At 44.8% G+C, this 19,976-nt stretch overlaps 1 protein-coding gene across 7 annotated transcripts in view; it reads right to left on the reverse strand.

Annotated features, from left to right (window-relative positions):
- Positions 1–14,764: 14,764 nt before the first annotated feature.
- The window catches only part of ICA1 (islet cell autoantigen 1), a 149,391-nt gene continuing 144,179 nt past the window's right edge, over positions 14,765–19,976 (reverse strand). For 4 of the 7 annotated variants that reach the window (XM_047752359.1, XM_047752361.1, XM_047752358.1 and 1 more), the window contains exons 14-15: positions 17,510–17,599; positions 14,765–15,035 (exon numbers count right to left, since the gene is read on the reverse strand). In XM_047752359.1, coding sequence (XP_047608315.1) covers positions 14,914–15,035; positions 17,510–17,599 — 212 coding nt within the window. In that variant the 3' untranslated portion in view covers positions 14,765–14,913. The remainder of the gene's footprint in view (positions 15,036–17,509; positions 17,600–19,976) is intronic. The other 3 variants (XM_047752363.1, XM_047752364.1, XM_047752362.1) reach the window with 1 other exon arrangement.

The following is a 19,976-nucleotide window of genomic DNA, read 5'->3' on the forward strand; positions in this document are numbered from 1 at the left end:
TCTTGATAACAAGGGACAATTATTATGATTATTAATGCTTTCCATCAATAGATTTGCATCAAAAGGTAGGAAACATGGAGGAAAATTTCACAGTCATTCTGGCTTATACATGACTTAATTTGAACTTTAGGCTAACCAAAACAGCTTATTTGCGGCCAATTAAACATACACTGTAAATCTGCTTTAACCATTGAAAAAAAGTCTACATTAAAAAATGGAGTAACTTGTGGTTCAGGCACCGAAAATAGCGTTGGATGACCAATATGGACATGGTTCAGACATGTTCCTATACTACTAAGAGCATGAGTTTTCTAAACAGTATCAGACATAGGGACCATTCTTTAAACAATATCTGCTAGCAGCTGCCAACTGCATTTTTTTTTTGTCTTTTTGCTATTTATTGGGCCACTCCCGCGGCATATGGAGGTTCCCAGGCTAGGAGTCGAATAGGAGCTGTAGCTGCCAGCCTACGCCAGAGCCACAGCAATGCGGGATCCAAGCTGCATCTGCAACCTACATCACAGCTCAGGGCAATGCCGGATCCTTAACCCACTGAGCGAGGCGAGGGATCGAACCCTCAACCTCATGGTTCCTAGTCGGATTCATTAACCACTGAGCCACGACAGGAACTCCCCAATTGCGATTTTATGGTCTCAAGGTCTCCTCTTGTAATTATGAAACTTCTCTCTTATTTTTGGAATAGTAATGGCACACAAGGCATCTCAAGCTACAGCCCCCCAGCTAGGTATTAGATTCTCTAGCCAGAAGAATAATAGATAATAAAATTTCTTTAAATTATATTTTGGCAAAAAGAGACTTGTGTAGTGGCCAATAGCTCCTTTTATATATATTTAGTACCTGTGGACTGGACAGCTGCACGTAAATCAATGAAGTTAGAACACTCCCTCACACCATACACAAAAAGTAAACTCAAAATGGATTCAAGACTTAAATGTAAGACATAACACCATAAAACTCCTAGAAAAGAACATAGGCAAAACATTCTCACTTATAAATTGTAGCAATGTTTTTTCTTAGATCAGTCTCCCAAGGTAATAGAAATAAAGGCCAAAATAAACTAATGGGGCCTAGTCAAACCTAAAAGATGTTGCATAGCAAAGGAAACCATCAATGAAATGAAATGACAACCTATGGAATGGGAGAAAATATTTGCAAACAATGTAACCAGCAAAGGCTTAATGCAGCTCATTGTAAACAAACAAATAACCTACTCAAAAAATAGAAGACTAAATAGACATTTTTCCAAAGAAGGCATAAGACAGCCAACAGGCAAATGAAAACATGCTCATCATTGCTAATTTTTAGAGAAGTGCAAATCAAAACTACAATAAGGTATTAACTCACACTGTTCAGAATGGTCATCATCAAAAAGTCTACAAATAATAAATGCTGGAGAGAGTGTGGAGAAAGGGAAATTTCCCACACCATTAGAGGGAATGTAAATTGGTGCAGCCACCATCAAAAACAGTATGGAGGATCCTTAAAAAAACTAAAAATAGAGCTACCATACTATTCAGCAATCTCACTCCTGGACATATTTCCAGAGAAAACCATAATTTGAAAAGATACATGCACCCCAATGCTCATAGCAGCACTATTTACAATAACCAAGACATGGAAGCAACCTAAGTGTTCAATGACAGAGGAATGGATAAAGCAGATGTGGTATGTATGTATGTACACACACAAACACACACAATGAAATACTACTCAGCCATAAGAAAGAATGTAGGAGTTCCCGTTGTGGCGCAGTGGTTAACAAATCCGACTAGGAACCATGAGGTTGAGGGTTCGGTCCCTGCCCTTGCTCAGTGTGTTAACGATCCTGCATTGCCGTGAGCTGTGGTGTAGGTTGCAGACTCAGCTCAGATCCCGCGTTGCTGTGGCTCTGGCGTAGGCCGGTTGCTACAGCTCCGATTGGACCCCTAGCCTGGGAACCTCCATATGCTGCAGGAGTGGCCCAAGAAATAGCAAAAAGACAAAAAAAAAAAAAAAGAAAGAAAGAAAGACAGAATTTAATAATGCCATTTGCAGCAACATGGATGGACCTAGAGATTATCATAAATTAGAGAAAGACATAGCATATGATAGCACTTGTATGTGGAATATAAAATATGATACAAATGAACTTACTTACAAAACAGAAACCGACTCACAGACATAGAAAACAAACTTATGGCTACCCAAGAGGAAATGCGGAGGAGGGATAAATATGAGTTTGGGATTAGAAGATGCAAATTAATATATATAAAACAGATAATAAGATCCTACTGCATAACACAGGGAACTGTATTCAGTATCTTGTAATATTGAAGTTTATTATAATATCTTGTAATAAACTACAATGGAAAAGAATATGAAAATTAGGCATACATATTCAGATAGATGTGTATGTGAGTATAAATATATATGTTGTGTGTATATATATACACATGTGTGTGTGTGTGTGTATATATATATATATATATATATATATGTATGTATGTATAACTTTGTTGTACACCAGAAACTAACACAAGGAGTTCCCATCATGGCTTAGTGGTTAACGAATCCGACTAGGAACCATGAGGTAGTGGGTTCGATCCCTGGCCTCGCTCAATGGGTTAAGGATACAGTGTTGCCGTGAGCTGTGGTGTAGGTTGCAGACTCGTCTTGCGTCCCGAATTGCTGTGGCTGTGGCATAGGCCAGCAGCTGCAGCTCCAATTCGACCCCTAGCCTGGGAACCTCCATATGCCGCAGGAGTGGCCCAAGAAATGGAAAAAAGACAAAAAAAAAAATAAAGAAAAGAAGCTAACACAACACAGTAACTTAACTATTTTCATTTTTTTTTTAATCCTGGAGAAGCTGAAACCCAAATACAGGATCATTCAAAAGGCTACTTGTTTACTGGAAGTATGTAATGAGGACCCACTCCAAAACTATTTTTCTGGTTCTATTCTAAAATAGGAGGACTCTTTGGGGGAACACCACAAGGCTGCATTTTAATCATTATCCTCATTGTAATATGCCTAATAATTTTCAAATGTTTGTACAAGTACTAGGACAAAGCAATAAAAAAGAACCATAATGTTTTCAGAATACAAAATATTGATGCTAAGCTTGGAACTAGGGAGTATATCCACCTCTGTGCCTATTCCCCAGACTGGGGTAGGACAATGCCTCATTTTAGCAGGAAGTAGCCAGAGCAATTACCACTCCATTCCCTCAAAGATCTGGGGAGATTCCACTGTGGCCCAACAGCATCAGTGGCATCTCTGGAGCATTGGGACACAAATTCAATCCCTGGCCCCACAGAGTGAGTTAAGGATTTGGCATTGCTAAAGCTGCAGCTTAGACTGCAACTGCACCTCAGATCTGATCCCTGGCCAGGGAGCTCCATATGCCAAGAGGAAGCTGAAGAAGAAAAAAAAAAAAAAATTGAAGTTCCTGTTGTGGCTCAGCAGGTTAAGAACCTATTGTATTGTTTCTGTGAGGATGAAAGTTCAATCCTTGGGCTCACTCAGTGGGTTAAGGATCTGGCATTGCCACAAGCTGGGGTGTAGGTCACAGATGCAGCTCAGGTCTGGTGTTGCCATGGTTTTGTGGTAGGCCTGCAACTCTAATTTGGCCCTACTCTGGGAACTTCCATATGCTGCAGGTGTGGCCTTAAAAAAAAAGAAAAAGATAAAAAAGATCAGAGGTAAGCCGAAACAGTGAGGGCTAAAACTTTGTCCTCCTAAAACTGAATTCCTCTGCTAAGTTAATGATTAACCTCTTTATCCCAAATTTTATTCCCTTTCTTGTCCTGCACTTGTTTCCCTTCAGGATTGAGGAATATCCCCCCCCCCAAAAAAAGGGATTATTATCAAGCAGGATCCCATAAGGCCTTCTCTGGACAGATTCTCCCATATTCTCCACCTGCCTTTTAATTTGTAGGAAAACAGCCTCCTAGCTTTCCTTGAGTTCCAAAGAACAAATTTAATCAGAGATGTGAGAAAATGCAGAAAGAAAAGAAAACAAAATAATAGTGGTTTAGCCATTAAACAAAGTCAAGAACATTTAGCTCCTCCTTAAGGGCTATGGATAATATTGAGCCATATCCTTGAGCTGTTTTGCAGATACTGAAACCCTCACCCGGTGAAAAAAGTTAACTGAATGCTTACTAAAAGCATGTAGACCCCATACTGATTGGAACCAGAAGACTGATTCGGTTGACTCCTCCATTGCCTTACCGCAAACCCATCAGAAGAATGTCCGTGAGATGATTAAGTACCCCACAACCTCTTCCTCACCCTGTCTTTAAAATCCTTTCCCTGAAGGCCATCTGGGAGTTCAGGCCTTTTTGCTTGTACATCAGCTTCTGGTACTCCTTGCTTTGTGCCCTGCAATAAATGCTGCACTTTCCTTCACCACAACCCAGTGTCAGCAGGTTGGTTTTATTGCACGTGGGTGAGTGGACCCAAGTGGGACTGGTTGAGTAACAAAAGAAGCCAGTTACAAAAGATCACCTCTTATATGATCCCATTCATATGAAATGTCCATTACAGGCAAATTCATAGGAGCAGAATGGAGATTTGTGGTTGCCAGGGTCTGGGGTGGTAGAAAAGGGAGTCACTGATAACAGGTAGAGTTTCTTTTAGGAGTAATGAAAAATACTCTGGAATTAGATAATGCTGATGGTTGCATAACCTTGTGAATATACTAAAAAGCAAAAGTGAATCAAATACTTTAAAAGGGTGAATTTTAGGATATGTGAGTTGTAACTCAATTAAAAAAAAAACCAAACCCTCCCCCCAAAATCCTACCACATAAGATAGTTAAGAGGATGAATGAGCTAATTTTTATTTTCCCACAGTGAGTTTCTATTTTCCATGTAGGGTCAGAAAGAGTGAAGGCAGTAAAGCTATAAACATGGTTACATGAGCCTAATATCTCTGCCTCTAATGTCCTCACGGAGCTTCACTGCAGGGACCTACCTCCTCCTCTGCTGTCCACTGCCTGGCGTTTGCCCCAGTCCTCTTCTCTGCCGGGTGGTCTTTGAGGCTCCCACCAACCTGGGTCCTCGGGCAAGAGGCCCAAGAGCGCATCTCCGAACTTGTCCTCCTACAGACCTCCTCATCTTCCCAGCTCACGGCCCTCCTTGCCCTGCCCACCCCCGGAAACAAGGCCGGGACACCAGGACACTTCCGGCTTCAGCCTGGGCCCACCCCTGGCTCCTCTCCAGGTGCTTCTTCTTTAACCTTAGATCTGGTTTCTAGAGCAGAAAAGCCTGCTTGGCCCTGGGCTTCCCTCACCACAGACTCACCATTGAAGCCCAAGAGAAAGAGGCAAGGGTGCCCCCGGGGCTGGTTCTGAGGACAGCAAACAGATGGGTGGCAAGCTGTGGGGAGAGAGAGCCAGAGCTTGTGTGCTGTCAAGATTTGTTTAGTTTCTTCCTTTCCAGCTGGGCCCAAAGTCACCATTCACCCAGGATGCCAGCCCCTGTTGGCAGGATAAAAATACCCCTTAGTTTGACTACTGAGCCCATGAGTGGCCAACTCAGCCATTCAGGGCAAGGAGAGAGGAAGGGGAGAGAATGGCTGTGACATCCCTGCAGGGAAAGGCAGCTAGAGGAGACTACTACTTGCTGAGACATGGATTATGGGAGCTTTCAGGGCTCATAAGAAGTTCCAGTCATGTTGGAGCCTTCTGACTTTATTGTTCCTTGATCCCTTTGAGAATTTATTTATTTATTTATTTATTTATTTTTGTCTTTTGTCTTTTTGTTGTTGTTGTTGTTTTTGCTATTTCTTGGGCCGCTCCCGTGGCATATGGAGGTTCCCAGGCCAGGGGTTGAATCGGAGCTGTAGCCACTGGCCTACGCCAGAGCCACAGCAACGTGGGATCCGAGCCGCGTCTGCAACCTACACCACAGCTCACGGCAACGCCAGATCATTAACCCACTGAGCAAGGTCAGGGGCCGAACCCGCAACCTCATGGTTCCTAGTCGTATTCGTTAACCACTGCGCCACGACGGGAACTCCCTTTGAGAATTTATGAGACCGCTAGACCATTTCCTCAGGGGGGAAAAAAAATCCACTGAGGTGCCTTTTCACCCACACAAAAATACATAGGATCTCAGAGGAGGTACAGAACTCTTGATCCTAAAAGGTCCATAAATCCCTGGTCCAGAATAGACCTGATAACAGGGCAGAAAGTATTTAGAACCCAGCCGTCAGAAGTAGTGATGAGCTGCTGGAAGAGAGTGGAAACGTGGGCGTTGATCTCTCCACCGCCATGTCCTGAGAAAGCTTTCTGTCTGTGCTGAGGACAGGGGCATAGTGGGTGATGCTCTAAATGTGAGATGGACCCTTGGGCACCACAGCTCAGGGCCAGAAATAGCAGCAAGGAGATACCGTAGATCAAAATCAATAAAAACGCTCCCTGGGAAATAGCTGGAGAAGGAAGCCCTGGAAAGCTATCTAATCCAACCTTTCCTGATGAGGCATTTTGGAAATCAATGGCCTCTTTCCTGGCTGGCAGAGGTGGCCTCTGTCAGGTTTTAGAAGTTTCTGAGGGGCCAAGGGATGAAGTCACAAGCCTAATGCCAAAGCCAGCAGTTATCTAACACTGAGATTGTTGTTTTCACTGGGGCAGGGGTGGTGGGGGTGGGGCGGGGTTATCCTAGCAGTGGGAGGAGCAGTGTCACAATGCACTTAGACACACTGTAAGTGCCACTAGAGTGTCAGGCAATAGGAGCAAGGGAGAAAGAAGAGATTTGATGGAGAATCTGAGGGGCCCCAGAATTCCGTCGAGGTTAATCACGTTCTTCTGCAGGACAGCATGCTCCACGGCCATGGCCCCTCTTGGGAAATCTAGAGCCTGCACTGGGTATTTTGTGAGCAATAGGGCACTCAGGTTAGTCTCCTACCGATCAATTCTCAGAAGGCAGGACATAGGTGGATATTCTGTATTAAGACCAAAGATCCTATTTTCAGAGGAAAGAAATTTAGCTGAGAGCGCTGGAGCACTCTGGGCTGTCTTCACGGTGTGGCCAGCACCTGCCCTCTCCCCTCCTTCACCCCCTATCTGGTCTATACCTCTTTGCTTCTGGGGGCTCAGTTTCTGATTACAAGTCCCTGATGCCTTAGAGTAACTGTGCCTTGCTCTGTTAATTTCGGTGTCTACTCTTTTATGTGACACATTTGTTTCATACCATCACCAGTTCAGAATCAAAGGAGAGAGAAGCTGATGAACTACACATTTTGTCTGGGTGAAAAGTCATTCCACCTGGCCTGCCACATTGACTTCCTGAGCTAGTCAGCAGACACTGAGAAGTTCTGTAGCTCGGAGTGTAACTTATCAGCCTAAGACCGTGTCTCTCCTAGCAGAATGGGAGCCAGGACTGCTTAGAAAGGGGACATGGGTGTGACAGTTTGAATGTTGGTCTTTGTCAGTTCATTCCCCTGGAACTTTTTAAATTGCCTGTAAGAAGACAGAACTGCCAGTATTATAGGACCTTTGTCTCCTGAAAAGAAAACAAGGCAACCCAAAAAACTCTATTTAATATACATATATTTTCTCCTTTGAATAAACTAGACTGTTGTTGGAAGTCTTTCAAAGTTAACTTTAAAGACCAAGAGACTTTTTAAGGCAGAAATAGCCATACTCATGAAATACTCCATCTTTCCTGCCAATCGCTGTGGTGGGTAGAGAAGCGTGCCATTGTTTGGATGAAGCATGGCATAGTCAGTGCATGATGCTCCAGCTCGACCTTTCTTTGCTGAGGTGGCTGAGTAGCTCAGGTTTTATGTGGTCAGCTATAGGCTGGTGACACTTCCTCAACTTGAGACCCTGAGGGTTTGTGGAGCAGAGCCCCTCACACCAGATTGGAAACAGAGCACAAGTGAGAAAAAATGAAAACTTCCTTTTTATAAACCATTCAGATCTTACGGTGACTGCTGTTGAAGCATAATCTGGCCTTTCCTGACTCACCCACTGATGGAGGCTGGTAGACATGCGAGGAGAGTCTTACCCGTGAGAGCGCCACTGTGGACAGAGTTATCTTCTTTGGAGCTTCAAGCTGAAGCTTGAAGACTTCTGAATCTGCAGCCCAGATTCAGTCTGGGTCTTTCTGCTTCCTCTGACATTTCCTCAGGGCTCTGCTACCCTGTAGTACAGCTTCCCTTCATGGAGGATCCAGACTCCAATTTCTTTTCTTCTTTCTTTTCTTTAAAAGGCCATACTTACTGAGGTGTAATTTACATATAACAAAATTCAAGTGTTTTAGTTGTCTATGTAATTGCAAATGCGTACAGTCATGTAACCACCAACTCAATTTACAGAAGAGTTTCAACACCCTCCAAAATGTTCTTATGCCCTTTGGAGTCATTCCCTCTTGAACCTGAGCTCCTTGCAACTACTAATCTGACATGTGTCCTTGTAGATGTGCCTTTTCCAAAAAGGCATATAAATGGAACCTCACAGTATATAGCCTTTAAAAAAAGCAAACGAAAAACCTTTTTATTTTGGAATACTTTTAGATTGACAGAAACATTGCAGCGATAGTACAAAGTTCCTTACCCAGTTTCCCCTAATGTTAACACCTTACATAGTTACAGGACAGTTGTCAAAATTAAGAATTTAACGTTGGTACAATACTATTAAATAAATGGGTCTTTATTTGGTTTTCATCCATTTTCCCACTGATGCTCTTTTTCTGTTGTAGGATCTGTTCCAGGATTCTTTCCAGGACCCCACATGGCATCGCGTTGTCATGTCTCCTTGATTTCCTCCCATCTGTGATGGTTTCTTGGTCTTTTCACATTTTTCATGACCTTAATGTTTTTTTTTTTTTTTTTTTGCTTTTTAGGGCCGCACTGGTGGCATATGGAAGTTCCCAGGCTAGGGGTCAAATCAGAGCTACAGCTGCCAGCCTACACCACAGCCACAGCAATGCCAGATCCTTAACCCACTGAGCAAGGCCAGGGATTGAACCTGCATTCTCGTGGATGCTAGTCAGATTCATTTCCAATGAGCCACAACAGGAACTCCCTGTTTGATATTTTTTATGACTAGATGGGGTTATGAGTTTTCAGAAAAATCACTATAGAGGTGAAGTTCCTTTCTTACTGCATCATGTAAGGGGTACATGACACCAACATGAATTAGGGTGCTCTGTGAATCAATAGTTTGTTCATGTTCACTGCTAAATAACTGGATGCATGCACCACACTTTGTTGATCTATTGACCTGGTGAAGGGTATTTGGGTTGTTCCAGTTTGGGAAGATCATGAGTAGAACTACTACAAACATTCACACCAAGTTTTTGTGTCAATGTCAATTTTTTTTCTCTAAGGCAAATTCATAGGCTTGGGATTGTTGGGTTGTATAAGAAGTGTGTGTTTAACTTTCTGGGAAACTGCCAAAGTGGTTTCCAAAGGGGCTGTTCCTCTTTGCTTTCATATCAACAACATGTAAGAGTTCCAATTGTTTTGCATCCCAATTTCTTCTGATCAATGTTCTTGGTACTAGTTCACTTAAAAAAATACCTTTAAAATTGGCAAGTTTTGCAGCATACCCCTTTTGCCTGGCAGAGATCCTACTTCATCTCTCCTAGCCTCAGCATGGAGTTTTGACCAAGTTTATAAAGAAACTTGGGCAACTTATCCTTTAGACTTTCTAGACCCATCCTCCTAACTTCCACCATTCCTGTGATGGTTAAGAGCGAGTTAGTGGTGAGGAGGGTGAGGCATGGAGTGTCTTATGGAAGATCTTGGGGAGGGAGCAACCACGTTAATGGCATTTACCAAGTGAGTGATCTTCTGAGACACTAGTGGCCGTACTTGTATGCTTCAGTGTGGGAGCACCATACCAAGTCTTTGGGACATCAACTCAGTCTTGGTAATAACTCCGTGAGTCAGGAAGTGCTCCATCCCTACTGAATGGGTGATAAAACAGAAGCTTAGAGACTGTGCCTAACTTAGAGCTGGTGGAACCTCAGTTTGACCACAGGTTTGTCCAGCTTCAGAACCCAAACTCTAACAGTTCCCCTATATTATGGTCCCAAACTCTGTCTCCAAAGGGTGGATTTATGATTGGCCTAAAACCTCAGCTCTCCGTATCTAGCAAACACTTTGAGGTAAATAAAGCCTTAGCACAGCCTTAGGCAACATGGGCTCCTGTCTCGGTTTTCCACTAAGAGGTTTTTCACTTCCCTTGGGTCCCTCAGTCTCCTCATCTAGATATGGGGTGGGGGGGTGTTGGGGGGGGGTGGCCTCTAAAAGGACCCCAGTGGGGTTTCCAGATTTACTTATTTACTTATTTTTATGGCTGAACCTGCAGCATAGGGAAGTTCCTGGGCCAGGGGTTGAATCCTCGAATCAGAGCTGCAGCTGCAGGCCTGTGCCACAGCCTTGGTGACACTGGACCGAAATGCATCTGTGAAATATGCTGCAGTTTATAGCAATGCCAAATCCTTAACCCACTGAGAGAGGCCAGGGATCAAACCTACATCCTCACAGAGACAATGTCAGGTCCTTAACCTGTTGAACCACAGTGGACTCCACATTTCAGTTCTTTAACCCAGCTCACTTGTTACCCTCTGGGAAGACTCGAGTGGGTCGCTATTACATTCCTGCCCAAGATCCATTCCCTCTTCCTGGAGGAAAGGCACCTTGGTTTTCCCTTAGGAAACTATCCTTTATTCCCAATCCTTGAGATTTGAGCTCCAGGGATAGGCTCATAAAACAGTGAGCAATCCACCCCAGTGGGTGACTTATGAATGGACATAGAACCCAAGGCAGACTCACATCAAAATTTTGGCTGCTGATGCTGGTGGCCGTTTGGCCTCCTTCTGAGACGAGGCTGTTGGAATGAAGCAACAAAAGGAATTGGAGCTGGGAGATGAAGAGGGAATAATTCTTGAGAACATCACTTGAGCCTCTAGATCCAGCCTTGCCTAAAAACCTATGTCTGAACTTATTAGTTACTGGAGCAAATAAACTCACCCCACTTTTTTGTTTGAGTTTGAATTGAATTAGGTGTCAGTAATAATGTGTTTTGTGAACTTTCTGCTTTTCTCATCCATGCATGCCCCATGGTCAATGTGGCCAAATCTTAGTTTTTTTTTTATTAAAAGAAGAAGAGGAAGGGGAGGGGGAGAAAGAAGGAGGAAAGAAGAAAGAAGGAAAGAAGAAAGAAGAAGAAAAAGAAGTTTCCACAATATTGTAAAGAAATTATAGTTTAATTTTTTTTAAAAAAAAGGAACAAAAGAGTTTTTAAATCTAAGAGCCTCATGAAAGGCAAGGTCTAATGTAGTGTTGGTAAATATATGGCACTGTTGCCACCACTCCCTGCACTGTACCCATTGCAAACATCACTCATTTATGGAATTCTTTCTCAATGCAGAAATCTTGGCAGCCATTGCCAGTCATCTGGAGTTGACTCCAAGCTTAAATCTATTTTCCAACAAAGCTGAGAGACCTACATCAATTACACTGTGAGTGGTGCCAGTCACAGGACTGGGAGATAGTTTAAATCAAAGCAGGGGATTAACTGCCATGGCCTGTCTGGAGGACACTAGTTGATCACAAATACAGATGCAACTTTGAGATGCTGGCACAGTCAAATAGTGCTAATAGTTAGCCCTGAGCCTCTGTCAGGGCCAGCTCAGGGAGGGGTCTTAGAGACGAAGCCACAGAGTTTGGTTTGCTGGCCCCTGGTGCTGAAACTAGGGCAGAAGGCAGGAGAGGTCTGGTGGGCGCTATCTTGACCCCGATGGCTGGGCAGCCTCCTGGCCCCATACCCAGTGTCAGCTCTGGCCACAGCGCAAAGGCAGTGAGCCCCACCTACATGCCCACTGGCAACTCTGAGCAGAGCACGTTTTCTTGGGCATAAATCACCTATGACAATAAGCGCTATTTTTTTCTCAGTACATTTATAATTCTGAAGCTGATGGGTGCTTTTTTTACTCTCCCAGAACTCAAAATCAACTTGATGTTTCTTAAATTACACTTTGAAGGCAATGAATCTATAAAGTGCACTAAAGCCTGTGCCAGCTGGGGAAAGAAGAAAGGAGGAAGTGGAAACGTTTCTGGCTCCTTCTCTTAACTGTGAATATCCCTTCTATACTGGCTGGGACGCGGGGAGCAGGGAAGGGAGGCTTGCACCTCCAAGGGCAGGGTCGTTTTCACGGAGCCGTTGCTCTCTTAATGCCCCTGAGAGCTACAGTGCAACTGGGGTTCAGACCAGCCTCAGGACAGGAGACGAAAATGAGGACGAAGCAAGACTGGGCATGAAGAGGTGGGGTACCTTCGTCTTCATGTCAGAGACAGCCCAGCCCCAAAGGGCCCCTGGAGGAAGGCCCCTGCCAGACTGGCACCCAGGCCGATTAAAACAATCAGGCCACAGCTGCTTCTCAAACTGGAGAGGTGGTCAAAGGGGGGTTTGTGTGAGCCTGGATCAAAACACACCTATCAAGAGGGATCAAGAGCCTGGCCAAGTGGACTGAAGGTGGGAAAGGGAATTCAATCTGTTTTTTTTTTTTTTTTTAATGTAAAGAAAATACAGGGAGAAAATGCCTTTTTTTTTTTTTTTTAAAGTTGTAGCAAAGCCTGTCCAATGACCACAGTCCTCTCCGCTTGACCCTCAGATCAACTTTAAAATGCAACCAGTTAGTATTAAAGTGATCCACTCAACAGGAGAACCCTGAACCCCTTGCCCTCCCTCATTCTCTTTGACCAAGCTCCATGGCCTCCAGCTTAGAGGGAAGTCAGGCCTTCCCGCTTCAAGTCTACATGGCGGCAGCTGTGGGTTTCCAAGGTTGCAAGCAAATGTGACCCAGAAGGAAACTATGAGGCTTCAATCCACATTCCACACGGGGCAGCTCCATTCAGCAATCACTGATCCAGGACTTATGAGGTGACTCCAGTGATGACTGGGGAGACAAGATTTGGGGAAATAAGAGACACTGTTTTCTGCAGTTGCAACACCCAGGGGTAGAAGCAGGTGCATACAGCATGGGCCTTTGGAGGGGATGAGAGGATGGGGCAGGGGCGGGGTGTGGCCGGGGTGATGGTCAGGGAGAGAGGAGGGAAGTTTCTCAAAGGAGATTGCAGAGGAAATGGGGTCTGAGGAGGCTCCTGAGGGGTGAGTAGCATCATGATGGCAGCTGAGGGCAAGGAAACGGAGCACCCAGGGTGGAGTGCACAGTAATGCAAAGGCCTAGAGATGACAGTGGGTGTTAGAGGTACAGGAAGCCCTCCTGTGAGCTGGGCGGGGAGGCAGCAAGGTGGGGCCCTGGGGCTATAGATTAATCTCAAGAGCAGGAATGCCAGGCTGAGGAATCAGCTAAATGAGCTTTTTTTTTTTTTTTTTTTGGTCTTATTTTGCCATTCCTCGGGCCACTCCCAAGCCATATGGAAGTTCCCAGGCTAGGGCTCTAATCGGAGCTGTAGCTGCCAGCCTACGCCAGAGCCACAGCAACGCAGGATCCGAGCCGCGTCTTCGACCTACACCACAACTCATGGCAATGCTGGATCCTTAACCCACTGAGCAAGGCCAGGGATTGAACCGGCAACCTCATGGTTCCTAGTCAGATTCGTTAACCACTGAGCCACGATGGAAACTCCATGCTAAATGAGATTCTAACAGAAGAAGCCATGTGGAGAGCCATGCTGCTCTGGGGGAAGTGAGCAACCTGAACACAATACATGCAGAGTCCCCAGCCCTGTCTTACCTGCCCAGAGGAGGTAATGCTCCAGTGCCCAGGCTGTCCAACAGAGCATGTGGCTGCTGCTGGGGAGGCCCCGGGAGACCCTTTAGGAGTTGGGACCTAAGGCCACAGGTGCACAGCAGACCCCTCTGGGTCCAGCTGAATTTGGTGAACCAATGCCTGGCTAGTCACGGATTCCACCCCACTCAGGGACTCCGTGAACACAGGCTTCACTTAGTAAACTACTGGTGACACAGGAGGGAATGAGAGGCCCCAGCTCTGGGCACTCTGTCAGATGTGGAGTATCTAAGTCGCTTATGTGCTCTCACCCTAGCCTGAGACAGTGGGGGTCCCCCACCACTGAGAGTTGCACCTCACACCAGCAGCTTCTCACAGGTGGGACCCATCCTCCTCCACCCCGCCCCTCTCTAGCCCCCACCCTGCAGCACCTCCCCACTGAGTCCCCACCACAGACTCATTTAATAACTTGACTTTGCGTTTCAAATATCTTTTGTTTAATTAAAAAAAAAAAAAAAAAGAACAGTTACTGTCACAAGGGGCTCCAGAAATACATGCCTCTGAATTCCAGCCATGGAGAGGAGCAGAGGAGAGCTGGGATCTGCAGATATGGCTGCTTTCCACAGAAAGGTTTGTGCAGTGCAGTCAAGCCTAGCCCTCTGCCCCAGGAGGAACTGCAGCCACACTGGCAGGGCTGCAGGACAGTGTCTTTGGTTGGCTGGAGCTTCACCCAGAGCTGCTGAAAGGGGCCTTGGCAGGAAGAGAGGGTCTCCCTGCCCCCTGCCAGGGGGGATAGAGGCAGAGGGTACAAGAGGTGGCATCTTAGCCTCCTGCTGCCTCTGGGGCTATAGGACACCTTATTTTAAACCTAACACAAGTAGGTTTAAGATTTAAACTTGGACCTCAGAGTAGCCCAGCGACACGTCAGCAGCCATGATGCAGTTGTTGGCAGGAGAGCAGCCAGCCTGGAAACCGCTCCTAGACAATCCTGTTTTGTCAGGTCCAGTTGAGAATACACTAAAACCTTTATACCAAATAAGAGTAAATAATTATACCAATATAAACAGGGCCTTTGACCCTTTCATTTTATTAAAATGGCACGTAAATATTAAAACAGCATACTGATCACTTCCTATGCCCATGAGCCCCCTGGTGTGTCGATGCAGAGCAGTTTGTGGGCTCCCTCCTAGAGGCTGTAGACTCATGCATTGAGCAATTCGTGTTCTTTATCGGTTTTCCCAACAGCATCAGGATTTGATAATGGGTCGAGGTCAGCAAAGAGGCTGAACCAGGCAGTCAGGTCCGAGGTGGCCTTGGCAGGCTCTGGGGGGAGAAGAAGAAACATTAGTGCACCCACCTTGCAAACTCCCACCTCCGCCAGGCTGCAGGCAGGTGGGTCGCAGTACATCTTGAAGAGGGAGGATGCTCAATCAGACAAACTCTGTTTCTGTTTGTCTCTAAACCATGTTAGGGAATTTCATGCCCCCCTGTTGGTTGGTTGGCTGAGCAACAATTCTAATCCATGGTCTTCATAAAGCTCAGTGAACAGTGAGCCCTTGTGGTAACCCCACCTGCACCCCAACTCAGAGGATGACCACAGCCCACAGAGCTGCCTGAAACCCCAGATCCTGCACTACTCCACCACTGGGAAATATCAGACATCTCAGAAATCAGACTGATTGGCTTAGGAAGCAAGGTGCTTTCCAGTGTCCAGCCACAGAATCTATTCACATCTGCTGGGTGGGTCAAGAGAAATACTGTGGTTTGTCTTTTCAGTCTTCAAAACAACAGGTCCAGAAGTGGGGGTGGCACTTTGGCCTGACTGCTCCTCTTCTCAAGGTCATTGCCTTCTTTAACTTTCTCCCATCAGGGGGAGGGGGCCTATGACATGCCTGCCCTTCTCCCCTGAGCTCCAAATCACCCCCATGCCCCTCCCCCTCTGGCCTCAGTGGAGTATTGCCTTCAGCTGTTCTTTCACCAAACCACCTGCCCTAACTTCCTGAGTGCCATGATTATAGAGCCAAATTATTTTCCAGATGAGGAGAACATTTGTAAAAGAGCGCCTGATGCAAGTGATTTCCAAATAAGCTGGAGGTTCTTCTTGATATAAATCATTCCACATGAGAATCTAAGTTCACTGGCTTGGATGACCCTTGCTTTTTTTTCTTCCTCCAACAGGTGGGAATATCAAAAGCATGATGAAAATGTCTGACAGGTTATCCTTCTAGTTGAGGGCGGCTACGAATGTGCTTGCCATCTGGTTGAAAAGAGTCTCAAAAAGTACTGGTAAGACAAGTTGCTAAAGGTGGGTATAGGGAGTGATGGAGACTACTGATGGGTTATCCCAACATACCCAGGGCATTTGACCTTTTCACTAAAGTGACACTTAAACATTAAGACTGGGTACCAGCCACTTTATACTTTTAATTTTTATTTTTATTGTCTTTTTGCCTTTTCTGAGGCTGCTCCTGTGGCACATGGAGGTTCCCAGGCTAGGGGTCTAATCGGAGCTGTAGCTTCCAGCCTATGCCAGAGCCACAGCAACGCAGGATCTGAGCTGCGTCTGTGACCTACACCACAGCTCATGGCAACGCTGGATCCTTAACCCACTGAGCGAGGCCAGGGATCGAACCCGAAACCTCATGGCTCCTAGTCAGATTCGTTAACCACTGAGCCACGTCGGGAACTCCCCAACTAGGTCTCCTTCCCATCCACCCCCCCCCCCAGTCTTTTGTAGATGTATTACTTTATAGTGAGATAATACATCTCTTACAGAGATAAGCTATTGCCAGCAAACTAGTTGGGAATATGCAAGTTATCACTATGTAACATCAATTGCACACTGGTTTATTTTGATAGGAGAAACTGAGAATTTAGCAATCTCAATATAGCAGAGAAATACTGTGGTGGGGAGAAACAATATAAAAAAGAGAGCAACTCATCTGTCTTTAGCCATGTACAAGGTCACACAAGGAAAATGTATGGGCAAGGCTGATCCCCTAAGGGGATCATTCTCTTCCTGTCGGAGAATACCAAGATCTCTTAGAGACACCGCCAGTGAAAGTACACTCCATGGTCACCTTTCCTTCCCAGGCACCCTCTGAGGGTGGGCATAGCCCTGCTGTGAGATGCCAGGAGACTGTACTTTGGGGACATCCTCATATTCCCCAGACCTCCACTGTGGGAGGAAAAACCAGGTGCAATGATTTGTACAACACCTAAAAGAACATCAAGAGAATGCTTTCTGACGATAATCTGATGATCGACACCCCCCCTTAACTTCCTGTGGTCCGCACAGGGAAAGTGGGTGATGGGTAGGGAGACAGAGTGCACATACCGAGGAAATCAGGCAGATGTTCTGCCTCAAAAGAGAACAGATGTCACGAGCTTGAAAGGCCCTCTTTTGACAGCTAAGACACCTGGCTCTTCTTGAAAAGCACTATAATCCAGGGCCTTGTCCAGTGGAGGCAATGGTATTTCAGCTAAAGATCACAAACCTCAGGGACCTTTCCTCCATTTCTATTGTCACCCAGTCTTGGGGAGGACCTGGTTCCCTGAAGACAGATGTTTGAGTCATCCTCATTAGATTTGACAAAGGAACTTAAGACTTAGGATATTAAGCCAGAAAAAAGTTAGAATGTTAGTTCCTAGGGTCATGCAAAACTCTTCTGCCCTTTGTAGGCCCTATTTTGAACCTGAGGTACTCAAATGGAAATTAGTAAAGAAATAGAGAAAAGAGTGTTAGGCCAGCAGGAAGGTAGGCGACTGTCATTTAAGGGGATGGAACACGGTATTACCTTTTACTGCAGGGCTGCTGCCACTTGGACTGCTTGCCTGTAGTGCTGGCCATGGAGGAGGGGCAGGATTGACCTTGCTCTCTGACCAGCCTAATGTTCAAAACCAGAGGTCGTTAGATCTTGGGAAGAGCAGTCACACTGCCCCATCATTTGCTGGGGCACACGAGTAGTTCTCACCTAGGGTGGCCTCCAGAGAGAGAGAGAAGGGTGGCAGGCAAAGACCCTTCTCCCACATTCCTCACAGCCGGACCATGTTTTAGGGGAGAGATAATATGTATAATCATGCCCAACTCAAAAGTATGGAACACTAGGGGAAAGATTGCATTTTGAAAAGCAAATGAGAAATTGCTAATGTTAAAGCATTTTTGCTTTTAGCTTTATACCCATTTTTCTTACCAAGTGACATCATTTCACAGCCATACTAAAGATTATCAATAGCGTTCCAAGGAAATCAAGTGCCTTGTTTTTCTGTCACAAGTGGGGACAGCTTAAAAAGTGAACACCATTACATGGAGAAAGAGAACTAGTGAATGGCAGGTCTTGCCTATTCCCAGTATGATCCAGCTCAATTACTTTCTATATAGCTAATTCAAGCTGAGAAGTTTAGTTAATGCAGATAAGTAAATCACAGTCCAGTCCAAATATATGAGGGGAAAGAACACTGCCCCTTAACTTGATGCTGTACCCTTATGATGGCATTTATCTTGTATAACCCAACATTCTGAAAGAACCCTTGTGCTTTGCCCACCCCTAATGATTAAGAGGCATGCAGCAGTCTTGCTCTGGGGAAAGCAAGCCTCATTCCCCACAACATTTACTGTCTGTGCTGGATGTTTTGGCATGACTCATTTAATTTGGAGCATTACCATATGCTTCTTTGCACGTCTGCTTTAATTTTTCATGTGTAAGTCCTGTCTTCTCAATGAGACAGGGACTTGTTTCTTCAATGTGCTGCATAATACCTAATGCGGTACAGGTAGGTGTTTGTGGACTAAGTCCACTGTTGATTCTTACTGTGAAACGTAGACCCTCAGATGATGCATAATTGTTAGGTCCAAATGGTTACAATGGTATCCTTTCACTGGGATGCTCTGGTCACAGGGTTTTGTACAGAAAAGGTTTTGTCTCTGATAAGGCCCTCATGAGACATCATATTTGGATGGCAGTGTTTAGCGGGGCAAGGGGGTGGGGAGGCCAGTGAAACCCATTTGTGGAGCAAGACAGCCACTCAGTACATGCCACAAAAATGGTAAGATTTAATGCTGTTTACTCTGCCACCCTAAGACTTGTGATAAGGGACTTAATTATAGATTCATACTATATCCAGATTTGTGAGCCCCTTGAAGGTGGGGACCATGTCTCTACATCCTTGAGTGTACTTCCTGGTACATGATGGGTGTTTAAATTAAGATAAACTATTGAAGAACTCTTTTCAATCATGAGTTTAGTTTGAAGCATTATATTATTTTCAGAGTTGGCAAAGCAATACTTGGCATAGTAGATGCTGAATTATTTGAATTATTTCATTTTAGGCAAGTAGCACACAAACTTCTCTATGAAGACTAACCAACGACAGATGAAGCAGGTAGCCGGTGACCTGTTTATTAGGTCTAAAATAATGAAAACTTATAGAGGGTTTTAAAATTATTGTTATTCACTGGAAAAGTACTTGAACATGTTGTTAACATAATTCACAAACAACAAAAAGCAGTGGAATTTTAGGTAACTTTGGGGGAAAATAGAAATGTTCTAACACTAGACAGTGGTGATGGTTGCACAGTATCAATTTACCAGAATTCCTTGAAATATTCTCTTACAAAGGGTTAATTTCATGATATGTAAATTACAATTCAATAAGGCAGTTTTAATTTATTTTATTTTATTTTTTTGACCACACCCACAGTATGTGGAAGTTCCCAGGCCAGGGATCAAATCCAAGCTGCAACTGAGAACTATGCGATAGCTTTGGCAATGCCATATCCTTAACCCACTGTGCTGGACTAGGATGGAACCTGCTCCTCAGCAGCAAACTGAACCACTGCGGAGACAATGCCAGATCCTTCACCTGCGGTGCTACAGCAGGAACTCTAATAAAGCATTTTTAAAATGACCAGTATTGGGAGTTCCTGTTGTGGCTCAGTGGTAAAAAAAAAAAACCTGACTAGAATCCATGATTCTATCCAGGTTCAATCCCTGGCCCTGCTTAAAGGGTTAAAGATCTGGTGTTGCTGTGAGTTGTGGTATAGGTCACAGAGGTGGCTTGGATCCTGTGTTGCTAAAATGAAAAAGTAAAAATAAAATAAAATCCAGAAATAACATAACCTGCCTGGTTCCTAGAAAACTGGCCCATGGGCATTTTCCTTCTAAACCAAAATCTCATAAAAAAGTGGAAAGTTAAAATTGCAGTTCTGCTGTGTATCAATTGGGTCAATTTTATTTTTTTCCCTACAATCCTCTCCTGGACACC

This window comes from Phacochoerus africanus, chromosome 11 (genome assembly GCF_016906955.1).
Source record: "Phacochoerus africanus isolate WHEZ1 chromosome 11, ROS_Pafr_v1, whole genome shotgun sequence".
In the NCBI taxonomy this organism is placed as follows: domain Eukaryota; kingdom Metazoa; phylum Chordata; class Mammalia; order Artiodactyla; family Suidae; genus Phacochoerus; species Phacochoerus africanus.